We start from the raw sequence: 18,389 nt of genomic DNA, 5'->3' as shown, positions 1-18,389 counted from the left end.
ACACACACAAAAGCAATTTGTTCAGAGACAAAAAGTAAATATATCAGTATATACTGTAAGCTGTATGTAAGCAGAATGACAGACGTGTATACCAGTCTCCTCTGACTGGTTGGCTGAATGTTAGTACAGATGGAAGTTAATGCATGAACTTTTTAAAATGCCATTTACCATAGAATTTTGGAAAAAAAAAATAGTTCCCAGTTGAAGCCAGAACAATATGAATTACAACAAACTTATGTATCTGGTATCTTAATAAACAAACAATCAATATAAATAAAAACCCAACTCTCCACTGTAAAACAGGACATCTAGGACAGTCTAGAGGTTACTGTAACCACAACAGAAATCCTCTGATTTACTCAGATATTTATGCAAATATCTGAACAAAACCGTAAATCAGGCTGGGAATGCTAGGAAAGTGCTAATAAAAAAAAAACCAGTTCTCTTTTTAAATAACTCCTTATAATACCTACTTACCACTAGAACCTTCAGGATTAAGTGATTCTGATATGAAGACTCCAGCCTGTGATTTTCTAAAAACATTAGCAAAATTATTCATTAGTAAACAGCAGAAGCACATACCATATACTAGACACTGTTATACAAATGTAAACAGGTATTTTTTCCTCCATGTAGAAATTATATAAGTAATTATATAAGAGGAATAGTTTCTCCAAAGTTTTATGGGAAAACAATTTATATTGTACCAGTTCCTCATTTAAATTATCAAGCCAAGCTGATGCAGAGTGTTGACTTACATATTTTTGGCTACAACTCTAATGTTTTTCCTACTGCAAAGGTTTTACCTTTCGCAATATCTTTCTTTCTCTGTAGAGCTGTTTTGTAACAGAAAAAAAAAAATCAATTTTTCTTAACATTTAATAAAATGTAACTAGTTCGTGACTTTTCTTTGGCTGAAATAAAATTCAAAACTAATTGGAGTACATTATGAAAAATAGCACTGCATCTGATTTAAAACCTGTAAAAGCTCACAGAAATACCTCTATCCATCTCCAGGGACTTTAGATTAGACCCTAAGCTCTAAATCAAGTCTAAAGTACAAAAATTTCAACAGATGCATTACTAATTCTAAAGTGAAGATTTTTCAGTTCATTCACGATAATCTGACAAAAGCTGATGTTAGCGGAAGGGTGGTTAAGTGGGAAGGAAAGGGAAGTGAATGGGAGATTTTCCATTTCTTTTTGCTATTTTGTCAGATAATATTTACAGTCCTGGATAAGCAGTAAATAAATGAGGAGGCAACACATTAGCAGGAGCTGTCTCAACATAGCTAAATTGAGAGACTGTCACCGATGGACCTTGTTAAGGACAGAACAGCAGGAATGAAATTGGGCCTGACAAATGGAAGATGCACTCAAGGGACTGAACGGGATTTTTACTTTAGCTTTCACTTAATTATTAGTTCTCATGATAAATGGGTGTAAAAGGTGTGCTTAAAAACACCCTGAACACCTCAGACTCCACGTCAGAGGTTCTACAAACATTTCTTCAGTAGCAGCTGTGACACAATGCACAGACCCTGCAACTTCTTTGGTCACCAGCTCCCATGCCTGGATTGTTACCTATGCCTCAGCTGCTTAAATGAGATCTCAGCTGAAAATATGCCAGGTGAAAGTGGAGGTAGGGCGGCCCCAGGAGTTCTTCTTGTTAGAGTGTCCAGAGGAAAATATTTTGATAGAGACATGAAATCTCAGCATCTATTTTTATATAAACGTATATAAATTTATTTTAGTACATATGTATATTATATGCAAACATTCTCTTCAGATAATTTAGTTGGTGTTTTTAGATTTTGTTCTATTATCTTAACGCCCTTGTCCTCTGCACAACATCAGGTTGTGGATTAAAGATTTCAGGACAGTTTCTCCTGCCATCTGCCTCTGAGCTCCTGTCCTGACAATCTCATCTCTTCCCTTTTGCCAACACTATGGCTAATATAGCCAAAGAAATAGCTAAATCAGAGAGGGGGTCTTCTGCACTGAAGTCAGAGAGAAGCTGAAGAGAAAGGCAGGGTCATTCCTTTTGATGGCAAGCAAATTAAACCAAACACGAAACTGCAGTCTCATAACACTAAATAAATTTAAGAATTTAAAATGGCCAGCTCTTTAACAGTTGCAAGTAAGTTGCAACTGTAAAGTCCTAAACATTTGGAATTCTCACTTCCAATGCAAAAGGAAGAATATAAACAACTTTCTTACCCCATGATGTTAAGAATTCAGCAGCATACCGATAGATACGGTTCATAATTTCAATCACGACAGCATATATGATACTGGGCACATACAGCATCAGGTTGCTAAAGTGGGACTTATTCTCCTCATGATAATCCAGAGCCCACTGTTCCAAGTCAAAGTAAATCATCATCACGTACAGTGAGAAGTAGAGACAAAGGCACACAAATGGTACGGACACGAGATAAATCCGTAACTGTCTCTTAATACTTGAGTACACTGGTTCCTCTCGCCCAGTGACAGGATTGATACCCAGAACACCGTGGAAACCTGGCCTTGGCTCTTCAAACTGTCGTTTCATCAACAGGGTCCCCCAACGGTACGTCATCACGGCACAAATCCGTTTCCAAACTTCCAGGATCACAGTGGACCAGAGCAGATTGAACGTGGCAAACATCACGTATTTGTCATAGTCCTCCCACGCAAACACGTAGTAAGGGATCCCAATGACAGCCATGGGAATCAACGCAAACGTGAAGTACTCTAAGAAGCCGAAGTAGAGTGCAATGGTCTCACCAAAGTAGCAGCGTATCTCATCTGCAGAGAAAAATGAATCAATTAAGACACTTAACATACATGTCAGTATAATATCAAACCTGACTTTACATGAATTTCTTGGCCCGAGTTTCAGTTTTCTAAATAACACAATTAACATTATGGCTGTTTTGTTCCTCCTCCTCCCACATCCCAAAGACTTTGAGCATTATTTGTCTTATATAAACACAGACATATCTAAATAAACACACGTAGCTACATAGACAGTAGGGAAGTCGAATATCTCAATACCTACAATATCAACACTGGTTATCCAGGGGAAAAGAAACACTAATATTCTTAAAACCAGAATCTATGAATGAATGGTTAGGATGGCACAGAAGTCACTTGGTATAAAAAAAGTATGTGACGCCTGACTTTTGAAGCTTCTTAGTGGTATACACAGGCCTGAGAACCAAATTTGTTTCAGTCTGCTCAGCATCAAAAGAACTAGTTGTGCTTTGCCAGACCTCAAGGAACTAAAGGAATAGATAGAAAGGCATATTGAAATCTTAAACACATCAGAAGGTACAACCAGGCTGAGATATTCCTTTCAGCAGACAACTGATAAATGAAATGCACAATTGTTGTTCTCACTGAGGTTGTCTGCTCAAGTGTTCTAAAGACTTGGAAAGTGTGGTAGTAATGGATATATTTCATGACAGACACATTACCTCCAAGGAAAACACTGAACTTACTGCTAACAAAAAAATGGAGGAGTATTATCAATCATAATTTAGAAATGGCATTACATAATAACATATAGAAATGCCTAGCAAACCAAGTTTAGAATGCTGAAATCTGTTTTATCTCTGCCTCCTCGGAAGACCAGATCCTTTATGCTTGTATGCTGCTGCTGTGTACTCACCAGCATAATAAAAGAACCATGACATCATGGCCTCTGAATTGACACTGTACGTGCACTCTCCATAAAAGACTAGTACATCAAAAGCTTGCTTGCAATGCCAGAATATTCTTACAGCATACAGTTTACAGAAAACTGCAGCAGAAATTTATAGCTTACCATCAGATAAGCTTCTGAAAGCCAGAGGGAAAGGCAAACAAACAGAATCCAAATCACCGCTCCAAAGTTGCTCTCAATCAAAAAATTATTATCAAATGAGCTCAAGTGCAGACCATTAGCATCATTTCAGACTCAAAATGCACAACATGAAAGGGATGCCTAAACTAGTGTATATATATAACCATATCCCATATAGTTCATGGGATTTACTTGTAAATGTTGTGTGTATTTAATGTCAGTCAAGAAGAACCTGTCCTGTATAAACAAGAGACAAGCACAGAAGAAAACCCTCTAACACCATAGCCCAGAGGCAGGCGTTATCGAGACAGACCCTTAACTTTCTATAGTTTAGGAAAGAATCTCAAGGAACTGCCAGACCAAGAGATTAATAAATATTTTCATTTTAAACTTATTCAGTGTATAAAATACGCTCAAGTGAATCTGGCAAGCAACAGCATACAGTCTTCATACTGACAATGAATTTAAATCAAGCAATTGTAAACACACTTTTGACATGCCTACAAATCAAAATAGCTTCAGGGATCTCATGCATTGAGGAGCCTTCCTGCCAAGAGTCAGTTTGAGAGAACAGTTTTGGGTTGGTCCCTTGCTGCTTTGAGATGGGTAGGGAGATTTAGTCGTATGCAGACTGTTGCTAAGATGGAAGCTTAGTGACACTGAACCTGCAGGCACTAAGCCACCAATTTCACAAGTCATGAACTGCTTCAGGGAGCTACTCAGGGAACACTGAAAGAGGAAAAAAACCTGCCCAACCAGTAAAAATGGGCCAATTTCAAACTCAGTGCTATGAGAGATGATCACAGTGCCTTTGAACTGCCTGCTCTCTCTCCTCCTCTCTAGCTTGAAAACTATGACCAAAGGCCTATATGGCACAGACCTCCTGCAGCCACAAGAAATAAAACCATTAAGAATCAAGACACAGCAGCCTGCATATCCTCTTGGGCTCCAGCTTCACTCCAGAAAAGTTGCAATGCTAGTTGTTATAGCAAAAGGTTATCCTACAGCTATCTTTGAATCAAGGAGGATTTGATGAAGAGACATCAACTGTGCATGTCAACAAGTCCGAAAATGTACATGGCTCTTTACCCAGAACCTAAGTGCCTTGTTAGTTCCAACATCAGTCAACAAAGCAACTTGGGCAGAAAGGCAATAGAGGAGGTGAACTGTAGCAAGTAAATGGGAAAGTTACAAGGTATAAACAACTGACTTCTTGGTACAGTGCTTACGTTTCACACACAATTATCACTTCTACAGAGTCTAAATGCTGGAATAGAAGTGGGTAAGGACCTTTGGTATTCTCACACAAGCTGAGGAGAAAATTTCTCCAAAAGAAACCCTGCGCTTGGGTTTCTTTTGGAGAACACCCACTTGAGTGGGTGTTCACATACCTAGAGGTTGATAGCCAATTTTGACTTGTCCATACCACGTGTGCCGGAGCTTTTTCAACTCTTCTCTGTCATGCAGCGGGAAAATCTGAACTAGAATACCATTGGTCAACAATCTTCTCACTAGAAGGAAAAAGAAGTTCTAGTACTCTTTCCAAAGACAACAAAGTTAATATGAACAAATGGGTTACGTTATGTGCTTATCAAGCCTAGAGTTCCTTTGAAATAAATCTAATATTTGAGCTAAGTAAAATACACCTCCATGTTAGCTGACAATAATCTATAATAGAGAGAATGCATTCCAACTATTCCTACAAAGACTGTGCTGTCCACTGGAAGAGAAAGAGTTTGCAGTTATTACCAATTGCTGCTTGAGCAACAAGAAGCATTACAGGTCAGAACTGAAATACGATGTGTAGCTTTGTGCAGAAAAGGTCTAGGTGCTGCATTTCAGCAACAAAAAGCATAACAAGTCAAATAAAAATACGAAAATAAGAGAATGTCTAAGAAGCCACTTTAATTTTATGGGAAAGATACAAAAAAAAACATTTTTGAGTGATCGATTTATACTAATTAATAAATCACAACACATCTCCCTTGCAAACAAACCACTTATTTAACAATTTTGTATTTAATTTCTGTTATGGAAAGCAATCTACCTGTGTTGGTAAACCATTAGCAAACTGCTCAGGAAATTACAAATGAGCAAACAATTGAGATATATACTGAAAGGAACATCAATTTTCTTTTGTATGGGTGCACTGGAAGTTACGCATTAGTTTTTCCCTTTTCTCATAGACATCCACTTGATATAAGCAGAAAAACACATCAGCTATATACAAAATTACCAGTGTAAATTCATCTGGCATATATGTTTAGTTACGTTTCTTGAAACACTGATAACTTACTTATTCATTAATGGGAACATGCTTAGTTTGATGACATCTTGTGGCCTTCCCTTACAACTTCTGTTAAAAATAGTTTGGTGGTGGTTTTTGTTTATTTTTTAAAGGCAAATATTTTGGGTACTAATTATAAAAATTATGGATGACATCAATATACGTTAAAATTTATCCAACTGAAAAGAACATAAGGCCGGAGTCTCAGTCTCAGGTTGTAATGACCCTCTGGAATTCATCTGGTCCAACCTCCTGCTCAAAGCAGGTTCAGCTTAAATTGGGCTGCTCAGGAGCTTGTCCAGTTAAGATCTAAACATATCCCAGAACAGACTTTCCACAACCTCTCTAGAATTCTCCAATATTTGATTACCCTCATTATAAAGAGCATTTCCCTAATATCTATTTGGAATTTCTCTTGTTACACTGCACATTCATTGCTCCTTGTTCCACCACTGTGGAACTCTGAAAAAACAAAGCTGATTAATATTAGTGTGATTTAATGCCTTACAGATTTCTTTTAATTGCAGGAAAAGTAAGTTTTTTCTGCTATGAATAGAGCCCTAAGTCAAGACATTGAGTTACAGACAAACCGCCTTACTTACCAATTGATTTTCCTGGATACAGCTTTGCCTGGGGATATCCAGGGATCATTTTTTCATCCTTAGCTCTCAAATTTTCAAGTTCATGTTTAATGATATACTGACATTCTGACATTGTAAGGAAATTCTGATTGTCATCTAAACAAAAAGGATGGTGGTAAGAAATCGTGCGACACAGTAAGACAACCATGGCAACAAGTAGTTATCAAAAGTGATCAGAACCAGAAAAAAAATCCATGTGTATTACACGACAATTACAGCCAAATAACATATTTTAGCAAAACCTCTGCTTTTTAAAATAAATATCTTAGGAATAAATTTTCTCTAAGTGGTACACACTGGCCACTGCATTTTTGATGACCCAAGTGAACTAAGAAAACAAGTTACTTCTCAAGGCTTTATAATTTCAGTGAAGCAAAGCCACAAAAATAATACTGCAGAAATTATTCAACACTGCCACCTTCTTGATTGTAGTGTTGAATAAACAGGCAACAAAGAAACAATTCAACTTCCAAAAAAACCTATCTGTTCAGACAGATCCAAGTACCTTTTATACTGAAGATGTGCTGAAACAGACACAACGTATTAGCAAGACTAACCCAGAATTCCAGTGCTTAACTGGAGAACAAAATGAGTTCTGCCACTACCGCGCTGGGGAAGGGTTAAACACCTTGCAGGTAGCACATCTGGAGGGAAATGTTTCTGTGCTGGTGCATCCTCAAATTAAAAGAGGAAAAGTAACTATTTTTTTCACTAATCATGCCCCAATTCCATTGAATGACTCTATAGTGTTATTCAATTGTGTTTCATATATAAATATACTAAAACAAAATATTTCTATTTTCTCCAGCTAGGTATAATACAATAAACATCAAAACTAGCTCACAAGTATTAATAAGAGATTACGTAATGTTAACATATACAATTGATTGTTAATTCTGCATTCAAGTTAATTATTTTTTCTTATTTTCAGCAGAAATGTTTCATACTAAATCAGAAACTGTTTGGAATACACAAAAGCATAAAGTAAGAAATAAACAAACAGAAGCCACGTGAAAGGACAATAAAATAATAATTTCACTAATGCTCTGAATTTCTTTCTTCCAATTTCTGTTTACTACCACCATTCCAAGGAATAGAAAGACCATTAAAGATTTAACAGTGTAATTGATTATAATCTTTAGCCACAGCTTTGTAATGATACTAGATGCCTTAAAACACTTACCTGCAAAATCTTTGAAAGTTTTCCTACTGCTGTATGTAAAAGCTCTCATCGAGTTATCATTACATTCCTTCACCAATCCCACATTTTCAGCTCCCAGCAAGAGCCTTAAGTGGGAAGCTCCAACCAGATAAATATTTTTATCTCCATTTTCTGTGACCAATGGTTTAATCAGAAGTTGTGCGCCTTTAAAGTAAAAAATAAGTGTGAGAAAAATAAGTGTGACATAATTTTTAGACAAAGAGTATATCTAAAAACCCAGTGTCGTAGCATACATCATAATGGACCTAGTCATCAGGAGCACTGAAGCTTTATCTTTTCAAAGGCATGAAGAATTAAAGCTTTTTCAGCACCCAAATGGTGCTCCGAATCTTGCAGGTCACCCTCTGCTTTAGCACTGTTTCTGTGGAGTGCTCACAGACAAGGAATTGGAAGAATGAGGACAGTTTGGATCTATACCTGTACAGCTTATGTCACATAAGCAATCAGTGCTTCTGCAAACAGTCCCACTCATTTCAAGGAGACTTTTGAAATAGACACATCCTTGACTTACCTAACAGAGGCCTGAAAGCAAGTTTGTAGCCACAGAAAGTTTACCGACCATCAGATATAAACTAGAACAGTCATAAAAAATGCCTTTATAAAAGAAAAAAAATCTAGAGGTATTACAAACAAATTAACCTAACTTTAATTCCTGGAAGCATATTGGAACAAGTAATGAAATATTCTAAGAAATATTCTAATGAAATATTCTAAGAATCTACAACCTAGCAAAAAGATAATTAAAAGCCAACATAAATTTATCAAGACTAAATTGCTTCCTGCTAATTCAATTTCATTCTACAATATGGTGCCAAGGCTGGTGGACAGGATAGTAGATGGGATGCATCTTCATTTTGGTGAGGTTCACAGCTTTCTCATAATCAACATGAGAAACACACTGTAGAAGATGAATATAAAAACTGATTAAAAAAAATACAAGAGGTTACCAGTGTTTCACAACCAAAATGGAAGGCTTCTAAACTTCAACAGGCATGTGACCTTAAATCAATATTCTATTCTTAAATCCAATTAAGCAACTTCAGAAATGCAAAAGGGAGTAGGACAGGCTAAATAGTAATTACTTATATCACAAGTTACCTGAAAACTAATTTTCTGCTTGTCTTAATATTAGGACAGCCGATCCATTGCAAAGTGTTCTACAAGACCATGTCGTACTCACCTCCATTTGCCTTTTTGTCCACTATTCTTTTAGTGAACCATTCTATGGTTTCCTCTTTGGTGCCTTTTGCAAGCTCAATTACTACCAGAGGCCTGAAGTTTGTCTCAAGAGTATCCATGGAAGACCAGCTTTCCTTCATCTTTTAAGAACTTGCTGAGTACAAAAACAAAACAAGAATGCCATTATTAAAAAAATACTGTTTGGTGTCAGCCTAAAGAATGCAAAACTTTACCATAGTGAGATACAGGTGTCTGTGCTTAGCAGAGTGGCAGATGCTCATTTCTGTGGACCTACTAAAAATAGTACTACAGGGCATTTGAGTAACTCTCAGATTGTTGCTTGGGGAGATACTGCCAGTTTTTTGTGGCATGTATGTCTCACTCTCCAAGCAGGAAAACTTTTTGCTGTGTATAGCAAAGTATGGGTGCTGGGAAAGAAAAGAAATAAACAAAAGCAAAGTAATAAAGAAGAACTATCATTAAAAACAACAGCTTGCAACAACAGCCAAACAGCTACCTAGTGTAAGCTTCTCCTGCTATGAATGGAAATACATTATACATTTACAGAGGTACCTGCTCAGTTAAGCTTGTGAAACTTTAACCAAGTATTCCAAGGAAACTTACACCTTCAGTGGATGAGGACACCTACCATTCAGATAGATAGATTACGCCCAGAGCAATTAAATGACTTGCTGAAAGCTGTAGGACAAGTGGTTCTGTGACAAAGTCCAGCTGTAAAGTGCTGGGCACCAGCACAGCTTTATATGTGAATAATGTAAATCATCTAACTGAGCAATTATGTTGACTGTGCAATTTTTACAGAAACAATTCTACAATTATAGTTATATGATACTTCATAAAGCAACGGAGAAGTGTAAAAAGACTAATCTGGTAATTAACGTACTCCACTTAGGGAGAAATAACCCACAAACCAACAAGAACAAAACCATAATACCACAAACTGAATTTACTAAATTTAAAACAGAGTGAGAAGTTTTGCTTTTTTTTTTTTTTTCTGCTATTAATTTCACTGAAGAAAGGATTTACCTATTCTGATCAAGCAGTTTTCTCTCTCCTGTTGCAAGAGTGAAATCAAGTAATTTCCAAGTCTGTTCCCCAAAGTACAGAGCTTGGCTTTCACAACCCAGCTTTATTTGTGTGATCCATAGAGAAATCATGATCCTCGGTATTTCATTAAGTATTTCACATAATTTACTACGGATTATTGAATCACAGAATGGGTTGGGTTGGAAGGGACCTTAAAGATCACCCAGTTCCAACCCCCCGTCATGGGCAGGGACACCTCCCACCAGCCCAGGCTGCCCAAAGCCCCATCCAGCCTGGCCTTGAGCACCTCCAGGGATGGGGCATCCACAGCTTCTCTGAGCAACCTGTGCCAGGGCCTCACCACCTCTGAGTGAAGAATTTCCTCCTAACCTCTAATCTAAATCTCCCCACTTTTAGTTTAAAACCATTCCCCCTTCTCTTTTCATTATCTGATTGAGCAAATAGTCGCTCTCCATCCTATAAGTCCCTTTTAAGTACTGAAAAGCCACCATGAGGTCAGCCTGAAGCCTTCTCTTCTTTAGGTTTAACATCCCCATCTCCCTCAGCCTTTCTTCATAGGAGGTGCTCCAGCTCCTTAATCATCCTCATGGCCCTCCTCTGGACCCTCTCTAACAGCCACACAGCCCTCTGGTGCCAGGGACCCCAGACCTAGATGCAGCACTCCAGGTGAGGCCCTCACAAGGGCAGGGCAGAGGGGGACAATCACCTCCCTCACCACCCCTCTGTTGATGCAGCCCAGGATGCAGTTGGCCTTCTGGGCTGCAAGCACTCACTGCGGGCTCAAGTAAAGCCTTTTGTCCACCGGAGCCCCCAAATCCTTCTCTACAGGGCTGCTCTCATCGAGTTCTCCCAGTCTGTGCTCATGTCTGGGATTGCCCCAACGCAGGTGCAGCACCTTGCACTTGGCCTTGCTGAACCCCATTAGGTTCACATGGACCCACTTCTCCAGCTTGCCCAGGTCCCTTTGGATGCCATCCCTTCCTTCTGGTGTATCAACTGTACCACTCATCTTATTGACATCTGCAGACTTGCTGAGGGTGCACTCAAACCCACTGTCTATGATGCTGATAAAGACAGTAAACAGCACCGGTCCCAGAAGAATCCCCTGAGGGACACCACTCATCACCAGCCTCCACTTAGACATAGAGCCATTGACCAGCCCTCTCTGAGTGCAAGCTTCAAGCCAACTCCTTACCCACTGAATGGGCCACCCTTCAAATCCATCTCTCTCCAATTTGGAGATCAGGATGTCATGTGGGACTGTGGCAAAGGCCTTACAGAAGTCCAGGTAGATAACATTGGTCATCTTCCCCTGTCAACTGTTGCTGTCACTCACTCCATCATAGATGTGAGTCACCAGATTGGCCAGGCATGATTTTTCCTTGGTAAAACCACGCTGGCTTTCTTGGATCACCTCTGTCTTGCATGTGCCTTGACACTGCTTCCAGAAGGATCTTTTCCATGATCTTCCCAGGCACAGAGGTGAGGCTCACCAGTCTGTAGTTCCCTGGGACCTCCTTTCTACCCTCTTTAAAAATGGGAGTGATATTTTTTCCCTTTTTTCCAGTCACTAGGGACTTTGCCTGACTGCCAGGACTTTTCAAATGTGACAGAGAGAGGCTTGGCAACTACATCAGCCAGTTCCCTCAGGACCCTGGGATGCATGGCATCAGGCCCCATAGACCTGTACTTGTCTAGTTTCAGCAGGTGGTCTTGAACCTGCTCTTTACTTACAGTGTGTGGGACTTTGCTCCCCACCCTCCATCTACAGGTTCAGGGAAATGAAGGGCTTGGGAAGCCTGACTGGCAGTGAAAACTGAGGCAAAGAAGTGGTTGAGTCCCTCAGCCTTCCCCACATCTGTGGTTACCAGCTCGCCCTTCTGATCCATCAGAGGGGGAACACTCTCCTTGGCTTTTCTTTTCTGAGCAATATACCATATATAGTGATACTATAATGTAATGTAGTGATACTGTAAGCTTTTGCATACCATAGTAATCCTGTCTATTCATCTCTGACTGACAAAAAAAGCTTTCATGGCCAGTTTTAACAGGGCTTCCACTTAGTTTCACCTTCTAGCTCATATATACAGAATCCTGCAGCATTCAGATTTTGAGCTCTGAACCCATGCATGCAGGTATTTAAAGGAAATACACTAGAATTTTAAAAACATTTCAGATGCACATTTGCACAAGCGGGATGAGTCAGAGAAAGGACAACGTTATTGGCAATAATGCACTGCAACCGCGATGGCAGTGATTCACTGCGTTTTGACAACCGTTCCGCCTTGCAGTATCACTTCCCATAATCAATTTTATCCCAAATGTTTGCTACATTGTGCACATCGCGGCTTCTGAAGGGGCTTTTTAAGGTCTGTGTGTTAAAAATGAAAAGCATTAGATAACTGCAAAGCATTGCTGGCATCAGCGTGCTTGGTGCGGCGGGCAGCTACGGGACGCCGCTCGTTATTTTTAGCTTTCCTACTACCAACGCCCGAAAGGCGGCCGAAGCCCTCTTCCACCACTGCATTTAGGGTTTCAGCAGCGGGACGCAGCCAGCTGGATCCGGGAGAGCCGTGACCCCTTCCCTTCCCTTCCCTTCCCTTCCCTTCCCTTCCCTTCCCTTCCCTTCCCTTCCCTTCCCTTCCCTTCCCTTCCCTTCCCTTCCCTTCCCTTCCCTTCCCTTCCCTTCCCTTCCCTTCCCTTCCCTTCCCTTCCCTTCCCTTCCCTTCTCCTCCCTCCCCGTGCCCCCCGGTGCCGCGCTGTGGGCGGGCAGGGGGCGGCTCCTCCCCCTCGCCCTCCCTCTCCCCGGTCCCCGCCGGGCGGCGGCGGCCGCCCCCTCCCCACTCACCGCCGGCTGCCGGCGCCACATCCGCGGGGCGGGGCAGGGCGGGGCGGGGCGGGGCCGGGCCGAGCGCCCTCCCCCGAGCCGTGGCCACGCCCCCTGGTCCCGCCCACCGCTGCCTCAGCGGTGGCTCAGGGAGCAGGCGCGGGAGGGCTGAGGCGGCGCCACCAAACCGTGTCCCCAAGCACCACGTCCAACCTCTCCCTCAGCACCCCCAGGGACGGTGACTCCACCACCTGCCTGGGCAACCCGTCCCATCCCCTGACCACTCTTCCTGAGAAGAAATTTCCCCTCATTTCCAACCCAAACCTCCCCTGGCACAACTTCAGGCCGTTCCCTCTAACCCCATCACTAGTTATCTGTGCAAAGAGGCTGACTCCCACATCATTACATTTTGATTCCAAGATTTTTGTAGGGAGAATGTAGATCCTTTCCAACACAGCCATTTGTAGCAGAGGAGAACAAAATGCACAACAGGGACAGTTGAATAGGTCGGCAGACAGCAGCTCACTGTCCTGCAGGGCTTGCCAAAATAATATATATAAAATAAATACAGCTCTCTGAATATTTTTTATGGTCATTTTGGATAGTACTTTTGATGTTTCTTGCAAATTAGATATACCTTCAGGTTTGTGCAGCATGTACAGATCTGGAATGACTATAGAAATGGTCTCCCAGAGTCCAGAAAGCACTGCCCTCAAGTTGCTTGCCTTTGTGGCTTATGCCATGTGGGCACACTCCATTGCCTAACAGCAGCTGCCACTAAGCTACTAAGGGTACGTTCATAATGGCTTATTGCGTAAAATTAGACCAGAACAAAGCAGCCTGCGAGGCGACTTCATGTGGACTTGTCCACAAGAATGGCACTGCAAGAAAAAGACACTGGTTTTAGAGTTTCTTTAGAGCCAGCGTATAGACCTAACACAGAACGTAACAGCTGCCAGAGGAGCTTCTTCTAGCATCTGGCTATTATTGAACACACACTTTTCAGCAAATTTGGAAATACATTCACATTTAAATTTTGTAATGGTTTTCATTTTACCATGAAAAGTATGGGTCATACTCTGTAGCCAGAATAAAATGTCTCTGGTACTGAGGCTTTCTATTATTTATAGCCCTTGAAGCAAGGCACCTCAGAAAATGGAGATAATGTGAATACTTGAAATCCAGGCATTACACACCGCATGGAGCAGTAACAGACACAATTAGTATCAGCTAATTTGGGCAGGATGATAAAGCACATGGTTTAAAAGTCAGATCTTTTAAACCATGTCTCAGTCTAGTCCAGCTCTCAATGGCCTAACCATATAGTTTATTCACCACTCAGTTTCTCTGACCATGAAAACTCACTTCCTGCAAAAATAATGTAGCAATAACAGGGACATAGATTTAACAAAAGGGATTCTTTAAAAAACACTTTATTCTTGAGTTTTCCATGTTGGAAATCTCTGGTCCCACTGCATCCTGTCAGTATCCACCAATGTCTTTGTGGGCTTTGATTTCTGTCTTCAAGGATCTCTGGCCTTCTTGGCTTGACATCTGCTCTCTGACACCTTCTTCACTTTTGAGCTTTCAGTAAGGACTTTCTAATACCCAATTACTTTGGCCCTGTTCTCAGAGTCGTTCAAAATCAATGTATTTTCTGATAGCAAAGTCATTGTTCTACTTGATCGGGTCATTTAATGTCAGTATTCCTTGACAGTCTGTCATATTTCTCAAATGCCATCTATCCACTAGGTGTCACATTCTTGCTATGCAATGAATTCTTGCTAGCACACTATCAGTTTCTTTCTAAAAGGTTCACGTTCTGCTAACCATGCATAAAGGTTAGCACATAATCCGATGGTCGCCAAAGTAAAATAGGATTCATAAATAGATGGTGGGTGTGCCTGTATGTGCATAGTAATCTGTATACACGTACACTGCTGACGCAGTGGAAACAGACTGACCATGATGGCAAAAGCAAATTACCTTGTGCCAACTAAATTGTGTTGTAGTAACTAGGCTGTTTCCATTAGGATTAGTTAATTTAAAGATGGATCAGGTTTGCCCACCCTAAATTGCCAACTGCACTATAATTATAGTTAAATACAAATCCCAAGCTTGCGTCCATCAGTTGCTGTAGTCCAATATTGTGATTGTTAGCTGATTATAGCATTTTCATGGTCTGCCTCTGTCAGGCACAAAGCAGACTATAGCCACAGTGTAATGGATAAGCTGTAGTAAAGTAGAAAAAAAAATTTAAAAATTAACAAAAAAAAAAAAAAGAGGAAAAAAGAGTGAGAGAGACAAAAGAAAATCCATCAAAATTTCAAGAGAGGAGCTTATTTTTATTCTGTGGTTGTCTCTCTTCACCTTGGACTAATAATTAACACAGTACTTAACTAAATTAAGAAGCCATTCACAGTGAAGTAAAATTCTCTTTTATACCTGGTTGAAAGTGTGATCATATTTTGGGTATAGTTCAGTAGCTATCTGTACCCAACATTAATATTTCTTTCTATCTGTGCCTTCATTGCCAGCTCCAAGGCTCTGCCCCATACTTCCACCAATTCAGGCACCCATCAGATCTTTCTCTGAGCCCATTCAATTTAGCAGCTCCACAGGAGCTACCTCTTTGGCTGGTTTTATTTTCTTCCATTTTAGTGATTTAAATAGGCTCAAAGAAAGGCTGGGTAAGACCGAAAGCTGGCACAAGGTAAGCACCTTTCTGTAAAGCAAACCTTGTAATTCAAATACCTATAGACATACGTATGGTATGGCAACCATACTTCATACAGCCACATAACTGAGATGAATATTGGCTCTTAGCTGAAGTCACACATAGGAATAATCATCCTCTGAAGATTTAACTTTACTTCGGGTTAGAGGCATACTGGAACAAGTAAGGATCAATTAACAGTAAAATATTCTTCCTATTCACAAGCTAATGACATATAGATTAGAGCATAAAATGGATTATTGGACTTTTAAAGTTTAGGGTTAATATGGTAATTACTTTTTTTTTTTTTTTTTTTTTTTTTTTTGTAATTGAGTTTCAATTGATATATTTGTTACAGTAAGATTTGGTGCCATTTTACGCATCCTCAGTTGTTTTTCTGGTCAGATTATACAGGAATATATGGGATTTTTTCCAGTAATATAATATTACTAAAATGATATGTTTATACCTTTCTGCAAATGGAGAAGAAATTATTTTTCAAGCCATATCTGGCACATTTTTTACATCTTGCCAGGAGTCTCCACATAAACATGTTGAGGCAGCCCAAGCATTGTTGGGGTCAAAGTGTGGAAGCTTTGTTTTATAAACACTGAGCAATGAAGCTGATCAATTATAATCTGCAAGGTACAAGAAAGATACGTCTCTTCCATTTCCCACTGGTTCTAGCTGACTAGAAATACCTAGTTTTATTCCAGGTTTCTAATCCCAAACTAGGTCATGAAAGAGCAGAAAGTTTGTCCTGCCAAACAGTTTGTCCTGTCAAGCCAAATGGAAATAGCATAAAAAGAAGAAAATCAGCCTGCCTAAGCTTAAAAGAGGTGAGAGAAACCACTCTCAAATTATTACCCAGGCAGAGCAGGTAAAAAAAAAAAAAATCTGCATTATATATTAATCATATTTTATACATGAATTCAAGGAAAGTGAATTAAAAGTCATCAAGATTCAAAGTTCAGTCCTCCTGGACAGAATGTGCGTGATTTATTTGTTAGTCCATGGCTGGGAACAATTCTGAAGAGTCAGTTGATGACTCTTGATGACTATGAGTTATCAGATGGCAGAACTTAATGTGCTTTAAGAAAACTGGACTTGTTGGTAGCCCTGCTGTGACCGTGCCCCAGAGAAGTCTTTGACTTCACCACCTGATGCAGCCTTTCACTAGAAGCAAGAAGTTTGGAAGAAGGAAGTTCAGGAAGTCTGTGTTAGTGAAAGTCTTCCCAGCCACTACTTTCAAAGTAACGCTTGCCAAAGATAACGAGGTGATAAATTCCCTTACAGCCCTACTCTGCAGGCTCTGAATCATGAATGGTCCTGGGAGGGCTGAAGTAGTTCATGATTCCAGTTGTCCTTCATCCCTTGTGCCTGAATTCAGCTGCTGGTCAGCTGCTGAACCACCACAGTGTAAGGCTTTAAGCAAACCAAAATGAGACAGCTGTAATATCATCAGCTGTTCCAAACTACACCAGATGTGCTCCAAACTATGCCAGATGTGCACGTGGGGTTTTTTTATTGCGCTTCATGAAATATTTCTTGTGTTCTTGCAGACAACTTCAAGAAAGTACCTAGATAAAATGCATATGCTGCATCTTCACTGTATAAGGTCTGTTTTACTCTAGCTTTTAAGGAACTTGAAGTGTAAGTTGGGAAATGATGTTTTATGGAATTCTTGATTATGAAAAGAGGATCTGTGTAAGTTTTTATAGCTGATCCTTCAAGCCATCATAAATTGATTTCTCCAGGGAGATGCATTGGCTTATCCAGTGAGACAAGGACTGTAGCACTGGCGTACTGCTAGCAAAACTATTGCAGATTTGACAGCTGTCCAACAGCTTAAATCTAAAGACTCTGAACTCTGTTTTCCTTTCATACAGCATACACGGTTTCATTGTATGATACATTTGCGAGTCTGTATATAATTTCTCTTCTTACTTACTGTCCACTAGTATCAGTTGTACATCTGTTCATTTGACTGTTCTCACCATTGCTTGGAAAATAACAAAACTTGTTAAACCCGTTAAACTGCAGATAGCTCATTTCCATTAATTCCAATTTCTAATGACCTAAACTTATCATTATTACTGTTGTGTCCAGTTTACATGCTACATCTACATGCTCAGAAACACAGCTTCCCCTTCATTTTCAGAAGGGGATGCATATTGGCATTTACTCCTGATGCTCTGAAACAGAAATAAAAATCACAAGCCTGGAATAAATCACTCTTTTCAACTAAAAAGGTGGACTTAGTCACTGGACTTTGCAAAATTACAGAACTCCCCTTAGAAGCCATCAACACCAAGAACAAAATACTGAACTCATGAAAAAAAAGTGGCATTTGACATAATCAGTGAAAGACTGCAAAGCAATCACTAATGTAATTCTAGCTGTTCAAGAAAAAGTGGATGAGTCAAAAGAGAAAATCTTTTGCCTGTGATCTCTTCTGCAGGGCTGGCAAGCAAAGTACTGACAGAACAAGGAGGTGTGCATATGCTATTGTTAAAGGAGTGCACTTGCTGATCTACTTTTGGTATCTAGCTCGTTTCTTCTGGAATACAAAGTCTGGCACAGTTTTTCACCATCTGAGTCCCATGGGTCCCAGTGGTGTC

General features: G+C 40.1%; 1 protein-coding gene across 1 annotated transcript in view; it reads right to left on the bottom strand.

Moving 5' to 3' along the window:
- The window catches only part of ANO10 (anoctamin 10), a 116,002-nt gene extending 102,897 nt beyond the window's left edge, over positions 1-13,105 (bottom strand). Inside the window, exons 1-7 of the mRNA XM_084281316.1 lie at positions 13,074-13,105; positions 9,159-9,311; positions 7,940-8,122; positions 6,718-6,852; positions 5,220-5,339; positions 2,220-2,789; positions 478-533 (exon numbers count right to left, since the gene is read on the bottom strand). Coding sequence (XP_084137442.1) covers positions 478-533; positions 2,220-2,789; positions 5,220-5,339; positions 6,718-6,852; positions 7,940-8,122; positions 9,159-9,297 — 1,203 coding nt within the window. The 5' untranslated portion in view covers positions 9,298-9,311; positions 13,074-13,105. The remainder of the gene's footprint in view (positions 1-477; positions 534-2,219; positions 2,790-5,219; positions 5,340-6,717; positions 6,853-7,939; positions 8,123-9,158; positions 9,312-13,073) is intronic.
- Between the last annotated feature and the right edge of the window lie 5,284 nt (positions 13,106-18,389).

Source organism: Netta rufina, assembly GCF_964035555.1.
Source record: "Netta rufina genome assembly, chromosome: 2".
In the NCBI taxonomy this organism is placed as follows: Eukaryota; Metazoa; Chordata; class Aves; order Anseriformes; family Anatidae; genus Netta; species Netta rufina.
Note: the sequence above shows the minus strand (reverse complement) of the source record. Positions and strands in the feature narration are given on the sequence as shown.